At 38.8% G+C, this 12,419-nt stretch overlaps 2 protein-coding genes across 3 annotated transcripts; both read left to right on the top strand.

Annotated features, from left to right (window-relative positions):
* The first annotated feature begins 1,787 nt into the window (after positions 1-1,787).
* Positions 1,788-6,135, top strand: LOC132839603 (macrophage mannose receptor 1-like). Of its 2 annotated transcripts, none has more exons than XM_060860673.1 (6): positions 1,788-1,916; positions 2,372-2,410; positions 3,178-3,564; positions 3,750-4,085; positions 4,368-4,730; positions 4,826-6,135. In XM_060860673.1, the coding sequence occupies exons 2-6, from the start codon at positions 2,374-2,376 to the stop codon at positions 4,837-4,839; spliced, it is 1,137 nt and encodes a 378-aa protein (XP_060716656.1). In that variant the 5' UTR covers positions 1,788-1,916; positions 2,372-2,373; the 3' UTR covers positions 4,840-6,135. The 2 variants fall into 2 exon arrangements, with proteins under 2 accessions (XP_060716656.1, XP_060716655.1); XM_060860672.1 differs by having other exon boundaries at positions 3,175-3,564.
* A 3,098-nt stretch (positions 6,136-9,233) lies between these two features.
* LOC132839604 (C-type mannose receptor 2-like) lies at positions 9,234-10,681 on the top strand. Its single transcript, XM_060860674.1, has 4 exons — positions 9,234-9,254; positions 9,498-9,786; positions 10,127-10,489; positions 10,577-10,681. The coding sequence occupies exons 1-4, from the start codon at positions 9,249-9,251 to the stop codon at positions 10,588-10,590; spliced, it is 672 nt and encodes a 223-aa protein (XP_060716657.1). The 5' UTR covers positions 9,234-9,248; the 3' UTR covers positions 10,591-10,681.
* The last annotated feature ends 1,738 nt before the right edge of the window (positions 10,682-12,419 follow it).

The raw sequence follows: 12,419 nt of genomic DNA, 5'->3' as shown, positions 1-12,419 counted from the left end.
CATCCAGGAGAAAGGATCTATCTCTGTCCTTAATCTCTGTTAAGTTAAGCCACAGGTGTCTCTTCGTTGCAAAAAATACAGTTATTGAACGGCCTATGGTGTGGGCCGTCTGCTTGTGGCACGGAGTGCGAGATCTTTGGCTCGGTGGAGCTCTGATATTGCCTTGAGGTTCAATCCCCTCCACAGTTAAGCTCTTTTAGCAGGTCGGCCTGGTAGGCCTGCAAGACCACCATGTTTTGCAGTGCCACATTGGCTTGTCCTGCTCCCATGTAGGCCTTCCACACAGTGGCTTAGGTGACTCTACATGGCTTAGAAGGGAGCGCAGGCTTCCTCCATGTGGGCGATGTAGGGGAGAGACACTAGGCATGGCTGCATACCCCTGGCCCTACAATAGTCGAATAATTAGAAGTGGCTGGGGAAAAAAGACTTTGGAAAGTTACAAAGATGAACCACTTGTGAGAGAGAGACAAGTGGAAAACCACATTCCACACTACCAGGGGACACGAGTACTTGGTCATATGTGGACTTAACAAACTGCCTGCATTTCAACTGTATTTCAAGCCTTTGTTAACAAAATATTCAGTGACCTTCTTAAGTGCATGGTTGTTCACATCTACAACATCCTGACATACTCTGAGACCTTGAAACTCATATTGTCCAAGTGCCCACTGTATTGATCAGGCTGATACATTAGCTCTATGTAAAGGGGAACAATGCCAATATCATCATATCTCCTTTACTTTTAAGGTGTTTCATCACTCTACAGCACCTTATTCCAAAATGAAGCTGGCTCGCTTAGCATCACTCTCCCGTACAGCTTCACCTTGTGCAAAGTGCGCTGAATTGTTGAACAATGCACAGTGACACCATCTGCAGCAAGTTGATGTTGTAGGTCTTTGGAGGTGGTCTGTGGGCTGTTTTTGACCATTCTCACCATCCTTCGCCTCTCCAATATTTTCCGTGGCCTGCCACTTCTGGTCTTAACAAGAACTGTGCCTGTGGTCTTCCATTTCCTCACTATGTTCCTCACAGTGGACACTGACAGCTTATATCTCTGTGATAACTTTTTGTAGCCTTCCCCTAAACCATAATGTTGAACAATCTTTGTTTTCAGGTCATTTGAGAGCTGTTTTGAGGCCTCCATGTTGCCACTCGTCAGAGGAGAGTCAAAGAGAACAACAACTTGGCCTTAAATCCCCTTACTCATGATTGGATGAACCTGTCTATGACGTACAAGGCTTCATGAGCCACCAAACCAATTGTGTGTTTCAATTAATCAGTGCTAAGTAGTTACAGGTATTCAAATTGACAAAATGGCGAGGGTGCCCAAATTTATGCACCTGTCTAATTTCGTTTTGATGCATATTGCACATTTTCTGTTAATCCAATAAACCTCATTTCACTACTGAAATATTACTTTAGTGTCCTTCAGATATTTGATAGATCAAAATGAAATTGCTGATCCAAACACCTAAATATTTATAAATGAAAATCTTGGAAATTGTCAGGGGTGCCTAAACTTTTGCATACGACTGCATAATAAGAATTAGAACTAAGTTCACATTCTCCATTCTTTAAATACAACTCTTTCTGTTCACCTCTCTTTTGTTTATCCAAAGTCATGGAAAAACCCTGCAGAATCTTTTCTGTAAATATGAACATCTCACACAGATATATTCAAATATGTTCCAAAAAAAAACCATAACAGCGACACTGCAACATCAAAACTCTGATGAACAGCAGATACTGAGATAACATCTGTTTCTAAGGGAAAATGTAAAGTGATGGGTAGGATTAAAAGAGGACAGTAATACTGTATAATACGAGATTTGTTAGGTTCTGGTGCACAAAGTGAGGTGAAGAACAGAAGAACACTCGTAACACACACCCTGTGTGAAGTACATGACATACATGAGGTACAGAAATCTATTTATTCATGTTTTTATTGATATTTAGATATATTTGTGTGCGTATTACAGCATGGTGGCTTCTTGAATTTGATTGGTCAGAAAGTTTCAATTATTTTTGTATAACTGCACGGCTCGGGTAATATTTCCGGTTATAACACAGTCAGTAGGTTCATATTAATACACACAATGTGTTATTGTTTCTATAGTAACAGCTCACACAGGGACATTTATGAAAGACATCTTATCTGTCTGTGTTTGGTAACAGTCATGGTGAAGATTTTATTCTTTATAGATCCTTAGTCATTTTTAAGAGAGTGAGAGAGAGAGAGAGAGAGAGAGAGGCTGATGAATTAATAACTGTTTACTACAGTAATATAACTGATAACAGAACATAGAAAGAGTCAGATTGTTAATTCATAAGGTGTAATGTTGGAAATGTTTCTTTGACAATTTCTTTACAGATATGGTTCGCCTCGTTTCAGTGACTCTGCTCTTCTCAGGTCAGTGTGTATACAATGTACACTGTGTGTGTGTGTGTGTGTGTGTGTGTGTGTGTGTGTGTGTGTGTGTGTGTGTGTGTGTTATTTAAAAGTAAATGACAGACTCTGTGAATGTGGGGCTATAAATGAATTGGCTGGGACTTTATTTTGATGCCAATTCTTGTATTTACTCTTTAGTTTAAGTTTTAAACAAGATTGGACATTATTTTTTTCTCTTTGTAATCTGAGGCTATTTTTGTATCAACAAATGAAGCCCTCAGTGCTGAAGTATTGTGCAGCTTAAAAGTGGGTGAAAAATCTGCTGATGTACCGGTGGTGAAAGTCCGATATTTCCGTCTTAGCACAAACTTAGCACTAAAATATATTTAAGTTAATATACTTAATATGCACCTGACCTCATGAATATTTCACATAAATCTACAAAAAGCAGACTGTAATCTTTCTTTTTTCTTTTTTTATATTATAATGAATTTTGTCATGATGGACCCATAAAAAAATGACCAAGTGCAAATTAAAAAAAAAATAGATTTTAAAAAGCCACTTTTGTTTATTAAGTGTACAATGTTTTATGGTGGAACTTTTACTTGACATATTTTACCTAGCACATTTAAGAACCTTAAAACCATGAGGCTATAATAATGTGAAGGGTTGGTCTGTTATTCCAGGAAATAAAAATAAAATAAAACTGATTTTAAAAGTAAAAGATAACATTTTAAAATCTTATCATGGCATCATGCAATAACACGTCTCTTTCTTTTTCACAGTAGTAGGTGGTACAGGAGCATATATTCCTCATCGCTATCACTTTGTGAATGAGAATAAAACCTGGACTGAAGCTCAGACTTACTGCAGAGAGAAATACACTGATCTGGCAACCATCAGCAACATGGGAGAGATGAAGAAGCTGAATCACACACTGATGAAGGAAAATGCAAAGAAAGCTTGGATTGGTCTACAGAGAGCAGGACGTGGGAGATGGATGTGGTCTCTGGAAGACCAAACTTTCTACAGAGACGGAGTCACTTACACAAACTGGAATGGTGGGGAACCAAATAATGCTGGGGGAAACGAGTACTGTGTGACATGTAATAAGGATAATACATTATGGAATGATAACAAATGTAAAATGCTGTATCCTTTTGTATGTTATAAAGGTAAGAGATGTTAATAAAAAGTAAATAAATTTTATAATGTTACAGTAATGAAAATCTAAATCTAAAATGGAGGATCTAATTGTGTTAGTTATTTTTCTTGATTTTTGTTCTTTTATTGACATAAGATGCAAAAATCTAATGAAGTCATGAATGAGCTGTTCATTGTGTACATTAATGTTTTTCAGAAAAAAACACAAACACTAATAAATATGTATTTATTAATAATAATATGAGCTGGTACGATGCTCAGACCTACTGCAGAGAGAAATACACCGACCTGGTCAGTGTGAGGAACCAAACTGAGAATGAGGAGATCATGAGGGTGATTAATGTTTCAGATATTTGGATCGGTCTGTTTAATGACTCCTGGAATTGGTCAGATCAGAGAAACTCCACATTCAGATACTGGAGATCTGACAAACCCAGTGGAAGTTTGAACTGTGCTGCAGTGTCTGAGTCTGAGCAACGTTACTGGACTGATGTGAACTGCACAGAAAAACTCCCGTTCATCTGCCATGAGAGTGAGTTACATGATGTGGATTAATTTTTTTAATTTATTAAAGATTACTGATGCTGTTTCGTATTATCATGAACTGTATACAATACACTTTGTTTTTTAAATAAGAGAGAGATAATGAGAGAGATAATTTAATTTTTTTATCAAATTTGTAGAATTTCTGTATTTTCAGAATATTATTTCCAGATTCCTGTTTAAAACTTCTTTGGCTAAAGATAAGATGAAAAACTTTTGGGTTTTAAATGTTCACTTTAGCTTTTATTGAATGTTGCCTCTTTTTTTCCAGATAAACTGATCCTGATTAAGGAGAATCTGACCTGGTGGGAAGCTCTGACATACTGCAGGAACCATCATCATGACCTGGTGTCAGTGTGCACAGAGGAGATGCAGCTCTGGGTGAAGGAAGTGACTCAAGACGCCTCCACTGAACACGTGTGGCTCGGCCTGCGTCACGACTGTGCCCAGCGGATCTGGTTCTGGGTTGTTGGATCAATAATCTGCTATCAGGGCTGGGCACCAGGGAATGGGACCTGGAATGAAGACTGTAGTCATGAGAAGAGAAGCGGAGCAGTGCAGTCTGGAGGAGAGCAGAAGTGGATCGAGCTGCCTGAGAGCCAGAAGCTCAACTTCATCTGCTCTACCTATGATGGTTAGTCACAGTGTTTTTGTATGCTTGGGTTTTACTGCACATTTTTGATATTGCATTTAAATTTTTTTTTTAATTTATTTTTTTTTCGTTTGAAGATATGTTTTATTAAACATGAAGACTTAGGAGAAGTTGTGGTCCATCATCGGTGTCCAGCATCAACTGATCTACAGTAATGTCTCCTTTATACTCTTCTACACATTATTATTATTCATTCATTCATTTTCTACCGCTTATCTGAACTACCTCGGGTCACGGGGAGCCTGTGCCTATCTCAGGCATCATCGGGCATCAAGGCAGGATACACCCTGGACGGAGTGCCAACCCATCACAGGGCACACACACACACAATCATTCACTCACACAATCACACACTACGGACAATTTTTCAGAGATGCCAATCAACCTACCATGCATGTCTTTGGACCGGGGGAGGAACATGCAAACTCCACACACACAAGGCTCATTATTATTATTATTATTATTATTATTATTATTATTATTATTATTATTATTATTATTATTATTTTTGACTTTTCTTATTAATAAATTATTATCCATTGGGTCAACTTTTAAGATCACTTGGTCTCAACTTTCACTTTTATGCAGATGACACTCAGGTTTATGTACGTTCAAAACCTGATGTTAATGTGGTTGTGTCTTTTCTCTCTCAATGTATCTCTGAGATAAAAAAATGGATGTCTGGAAATTTCTTGTGTCTGAACAGTGACAAGACGAAGGTAATGCTCATTGGTTCACCCTACCAGTTACGTAAGGCCGGATCTTTAACTTTAAGTGTGGATGGCTCTACACTCGAATTCCAAACAAAATTGAAAAATTTAGGGGTGATATTTGATGCATATTTAACATTTGTTCCCCATGTTCAGAACACTGTAAAGACATCATTCTTTCATTTAAGAAACATTGCCAAATTGTGTCCTGTGCTGTCACTCCCGGTGGCTGAAGAGTTGATCAACATCTTTGTGTTTTCTCTTATTGATTATTGTAATGTTTGCTGGTCGGGGTCTCAAACGCTACCCTAAATAAATTACAGCTGGTTTAAAATTCAGCCACCCGAATCATGACTGGAACCAGGACAAGGTCTGCCTACCGGTGTGATACTTTATACTTTACAATCTCTCAAACCTCATATATATATATAATAAAACAAAAACTGTCATTTATATATAAGAATATATATATATATACATACACATACATTTTTTTTTACAGTTCTCAATTGTTTATATTTTAGACATCTGAATTTCTTATCAGGATGTCTGCATAATGACATGTTGATGGTTTCTATACCTGGGATTTCTGAGCACTTGTTTCTTTAATGTGTAAGGATATGGATCGTAATGACTGCTGCCAGTTTCCTATCAAATAAAAGTACATTTAAAGTTTGTGTTTTAGTGTATTTCTGTGTTTTGTGTTCCAAGTCACAAACATACATCACAATCACGCACTTTCACTAAACAGAAGATATAGCAATAGATAGATAGATAGATAGATAGATAGATAGATAGTGTAAGGCTCTTAGAGAGATGGGACATGGAAGAAGAGGCACAGAGACTGGATTAAAGTAAACAATGGGGTGGTATTTATTTTCTCCTCAGCTTAATGCAGTGCAAAAACCAGAAAAAGGCAAAAAAGTAAATAGTTCCTCCCTTTAAAGGGCTGCAGGGGCATTTGGGCAGAAGTCCAGGCTTCAAACCTAGGCCGTAGGAGGGGGGCGGCAGGGTAGAGGTGAAGCAGTCCTCTCCAGGAGCGTAGCGAAGGCTCAGCTGGCAATTTGAAGTCCCGGGACTGCTGGATGTGTCTGTAAAAGAATATCAGAAAGACAACCAGCATTAGTCTCGTTAGGCACACCCCCTTTGCCCCTCTCTAGCCGCTGAGCCTCGCTTCCTGCTGTGCTTTCCTCCTGGAGGGTGAATGCTCCAGCGGCACTCTTGATTGGCCCGTGCTTTTCGGCAGGAGTTTCGGCCGCCCCGCCTCGCTGTCACTCCCCGCGGCGCTGGCCACGGTGCTGAAGTTCAGGATTTCGCGCTTAGCGCTGCTGGACAAGGTGCTGAAGTGCCGCCTTTTACACTCTCCCGCTTCTTGGTTGCCGATGCAGTGGCCGAGGTGCGTTTTTTCCTCCATTCATTTGCGGGGGTGCATGTGCTGCCGTCACGATAGATAGATAGATAGATAGATAGATAGATAGATAGATAGATAGGTAGGCATGTGTGAGAGCTAAGACATCATCAATGTAAGTCTATAGGAATTTTTGGGATATTCAGTCACCTGCCGGTTCAAAAATACATCTTAATTAAAATAGTCTAAAGGAGTTGCCTGAGTTTGTTGAAAATAGCCTGAAATCCTAATGAGATATAAAACTTCAGCATTTTGAATGGAATTCTATAGGAATTTAGGCCTTTATGAGCTTCTGTACCAGGAAAACCAGAATTCCTATCACTTAGCAAAGTAAAAGCACCTTACGTCAGACCATGATGAACATCGAACCCCAACCCTGGAGGTGTGAGGCGAACGTGCTAACCACTAAGCCACCGTGCCCCCAAGTTCACATTTTCTATCCTTGAAATGTAACTCTTTCTGTTCACCTGTCTTTTGTTTATCCAAATGCATAGAAAACCCCTCAGGCTTTATTCTGTAACTATGAGCACAGATATATCTGTCATTCAAATATGTTCCAAAAAGAAAACACATAACAACAGCGACACAACAACATAAAAACTCTGATGAACAGCAGATACTGAGATAACATCTGTACCTAAGGGAAAATGTAAAGTGATGGGTGGGATTAAAAGAGGACAGTAATACTGTATAATAAGAGATTTGTTAGGTTCAGGTGCACAAAGTGAGGTGAAGAACAGAAGAACACTCGTAACACACACCCTGTGTGAAGTACATGACATACATGAGGTACGGATATCGATTTATTCATGTTTTTATTTGTGTTTTATTTATGTGAGAGAGAGAGAAGCTGATGAATTAATAACTGTTTACTACAGTAATATAACTGATAACAGAACATAGAAAGAGTCAGATTGTTAATTCATAAGGTGTAATGTTGGAAATGTTTTTTTGACAATTTCTTTACAGATATGGTTCGCCTCGTTTCAGTGACTCTGCTCTTCTCAGGTCAGTGTGTACACAATGTACACAGTGTGTGTGTGTGTGTGTGTGTGTGTGTGTGTGTGTGTGTGTGTGTGTGTGTGTGTGTGTGTTATTTAAAAGTAAATGACATACTCTGTGAATGTGGTGCTATAAATGACTTGGGTGGGACTTTATTTTGATGCCAATTCTTGTATTTACTCTTTAGTTTAAGTTTTAAACAAGTTTGGACATTATTTTTTTCTCTTTGTAATCTGAGGCTATTTTTGTATCAAGAAATGAAGCCCTCAATGCTGAAGTATTGTGCAGCTTAAAAGTGGGTGAAAAATCTGCTGATGTACCGGTGGTGAAAGTCCGATACTTCCGTCTTAGCACAAACTTAGCACTAAAATATATTTAAGTTAATAATCTTAATATGCACCTGACCTCATGAATATTTCACATAAATCTACAAAAAGCAGACTGTAATCTTTCTAATAACAGCATCACTTAGGGTGACTCCAAGCTGAATGAAACATAAACAGAGACACAAGTGTTTTATTATGAAGTGTAAAGAGACATTTGATGATCTGATTACAAACAAAATAAAGAATCGCACAAGAAACATTTAGCCAGTTTTCATGGATTAAATTATCATGTTGATGTTGAACAACTTGAATTTATTTCTAGCTGCTTAGCTAATGTTATATTATAATAAATTTTGTCATGATTTAGTTTCTGTTTCTGATTCCATGAAATAAAAAATGACCGAGTGCAAATAAAAAATTAAATAAACAGATTTTAAAAACCACTTTTGTTTATTAAGTGTACAATGTTTTATGGTGGAACTTTTACTTGACATATTTTACCTAGCACATTTAAGAACCTTAAAACCATGAGGCTATAATAATGTTGGTTGGTCTGTTATTCCAGGAAATAAAAATAAAATAAAACTGATTTTGAAAGTAAAAGATAACATTTTAAAATCTTATCATAGCATCTTGCAATAACACGTCTCTTTCTTATGTTTTTCACAGTAGTATGTGGTACAGGAGCATATATTCCTCATCGCTATCACTTTGTGAATGAGATTAAAACCTGGACTGAAGCTCAGACTTATTGCAGAGAGAATTACACTGATCTGGCAACCATCAGCAACATGGGCGAGATGAAGAAGCTGAATCACACACTGATGAAGGAAAATGCAAAGAAAGCTTGGATTGGTCTACAGAGAGCGGGACGTGGGAGATGGATGTGGTCTCTGGAAGACCAAACTTTCTACAGAGACGGAGTCACTTACACACACTGGGAGAGTGATGAACCAAATAATGCTGGGGGAAACGAGTACTGTGTGGAAAATAGGTACTCCAATAAATTATGGGAATGATAAACAATGTGAAACATTGAATTCTTTTGTATGTTATGAAGGTAAGAGATGTTAATAAAAAGTTAATAAATTTTATAATGTTATAGTAATGAAAATATAATTCTAAAATTCTGTCTCTAATTGTATTCGTTATTGGTCTTGATTTTTCTTCTTCACTTTTTTGTTAAAGTTATTTTATTGACATTAGATGCAAAAATCTAATAAACTCATGAATGAGTTGAAAATTTTTATTTTCAGAAAAAAACACAAACACTAATAAATATGTATTTATTAATGCTAAAAAGAGCTGGTACGATGCTCAGACCTACTGCAGAGAGAAATACACCGACCTGGTCAGTGTGAGGAACCAAACTGAGAATGAGGAGATCAGGAGGGTGATTAAAGGTTCAGATGTTTGGATCGGTCTGTTTAATGACTCCTGGAATTGGTCAGATCAGAGAAACTCCACATTCAGATACTGGAGCTCTGACAAACCCAGTGGAAGTTTGATCTGTGCTGCAGTGTCTGAGTCTGAGCAACGTTACTGGACTGATGTGAACTGCACAGAAAAACTCCCGTTCATCTGCCATGAGAGTGAGTTACATTATGTGGATTAATTTTTTTTTTATTTATTAAAGATTACTGACGCTGTTTTGTATTATCATCAAATGTATACAATACACTTTGTTTTATAAATACAATGACAAATGGATATGAGAGAGATAATTAAACCTTTTTATCAAATCAGACTTTTTATTTATATTAACAAACATTTTTTTATAAAATTTGTAGAAAAAAATATTTATATTAACAATATTTTCAGAATATTTTTCCAGATTCCTGTTTAAATCTTCTTTGGCTAAAGATGAGATGAAAACTATTGGGTTGTAAATGTTCACTTTAGCTTTTATTGAATGCTGCCTCTTTTTTCCAGATAAACTGATCCTGATTAAGGAGAATAAGACCTGGTGGGAAGCTCTGACATACTGCAGGAACCATCATCATGACCTGGTGTCAGTGTGCACAGAGGAGATGCAGCTCTGGGTGAAGGAAGTGACTCAAAACGCCTCCACTGAACACGTGTGGCTCGGCCTGCGTCACGACTGCGCCCAGCGGGTCTGGTTCTGGGTTGTTGGATCAATAATCTGCTATCAGGGCTGGGCACCAGGGAATGGGACCTGGAATGAAGACTGTAGTCATGAGAAGAGAAGCGGAGCAGTGCAGTCTGGAGGAGAGCAGAAGTGGATCGAGCTGCCTGAGAGCCAGAAGCTCAACTTCATCTGCTCTACCTATGATGGTTAGTCACAGTGTTTTTGTATGCTTGGGTTTTACTGTACATTTTTGATATTGCATTTAAAATTCTTTTTTTGGTTTTTGTTTGAAGATATGTTTTATTAAACATGAAGACTGAAGACAAGTTGTGGTCCACCATCTGTGTCCGGCATCAGCTGATCTACTGTAATGTCTCATTTATACTCTTCTACACATTTCTGATTATTATTATTATTATTATTATTATTATTATTATTATTATTATTATTATTATTATTATTATTTATTATTATTATTATTATTACTACTAGTACTGACTGTTCTTCTTAATACAGGGGTTTCTGGGTAATGTAGGTAAAATCTATTAACCTGATGTTTAAACTACAGTGTGTTGGTTTGTACATTTAATTGTTTATCGTTTGCGTTCTATGAATAAAGAACTATATCATATTCAGCTCATTTACACCTATGCAGAAAGTTTAGAACACCAAGCCATGTAAACAGTTATGTTAAAATCATCATTATTCTTTTATATATTTTGTTTTCATTTTGTATATATATATAGAGATCTGAATTTCTTATCAGGATGTCTGCATAATGACATGTTGATGGTTTCTATACTTGGGATTTCTGAGCACTTGTTTCTTTAATGTGTAAGTATATGGATCGTAATGACTGCTGCCAGTTTCCTATCAAATAAAAGTACATTTAAAGTTTGTGTTTTAGTGTATTTCTGTGTTTTGTGTTCCAAGTCACAAACATACATCACAATCACGCAGGGCTAAGACTTAGGGTAAGGTTTAAATTTGTAATCAAACTAAACCACTTTCACTAAACAGAACTGTAGATTTTGTGAAGAAGAATAACTACACCAGGTTACATATGTAACCTGGTTCCCTGAGAAGGGAACGAGACGCTGCTTCAGTGCTGACGCAATGGGAATGCTTCTTTGAGGAAGTTGTGTCTGAAGCTCTGTGTGCACACACGCAATTTAATGGCTCGGAAAGGACACATGACGAAGTGATTACGTGCCAGCAAGTCCATATAAGGGCATCTACGTCATGCTGCTGCAGCTTCAATTTATCTGAAGGAAGCGCGAGAGGACTCCCGGGGCGTGGCCAGCGACGCAGCGTCTTCTGCTCCCTGTTAAGGGAACCGGGTTACATACGTAACCTGGTGTAGTTTCCTTTCAAGGGAATTCGACGCTGCGTCAGGGCTGACGCTATGGGAACGCCAATACCCACGCCGCCACGCACCGGTCGATGACTGCGCCAGAGGCCGCGAGAGAGTACGAACAGTCTGGAAACAGAACATTAAAGGCCCTGCAGGACCTGCGACCCCGGAGTGGGGTCCAAGTCCAGGCCATAGAACCTGATAAAGGTGTGCGGAGAGGACCATCCTGCCGCAGCACAAATATCTTCAAGGGGGACACCCCTGGCCAAGACACTGGACGAGGCAATACCCCTAGTAGAGTAGGCCCTGATGCCTAGAGGCGAAGCGAGACCACACACCTCATAGGCCTGAGTAATGGCCTCCACTACCCAGTGTGCCAGGCGCTGTTTGGAAACCGGATTACCCCTATTCCGGCCCCCAAAACAGACAAAAAGGGCGGAGGAGTTACGCCACAAGCTAGAGCGGTGGACATAAGCCCTCAAGGCCCTTACTGGGCAAAGCAAATGCAGCCTCTCCTGTTCCGCCAACTCATGGGGCGGGGGACAGTAGGCCTGCAGGATGATTGGACAACCCGCCATCCTGGGCACCTTAGGGACATATCCTGCCCTGGGGTGCAGAATAGCCTTGGACATGCCAGGGGAAAATTCTAGGCAGGTGGGGGTGATCGACAAAGCCAGTAAATCACCTACTCTTTTGAGAGATGCCAAGGCTAGAAGCAGAGCCAATTTCAGGGTCAGAAACTTCTCAGAGGCTGACTCCATGGGCTCAAAGGGGGCTTTCAG

This window comes from Tachysurus vachellii, chromosome 24, assembly GCF_030014155.1.
Source record: "Tachysurus vachellii isolate PV-2020 chromosome 24, HZAU_Pvac_v1, whole genome shotgun sequence".
Lineage (NCBI taxonomy): Eukaryota > Metazoa > Chordata > Actinopteri > Siluriformes > Bagridae > Tachysurus > Tachysurus vachellii.
This window is presented reverse-complemented; position numbering and strand designations above follow the sequence as displayed.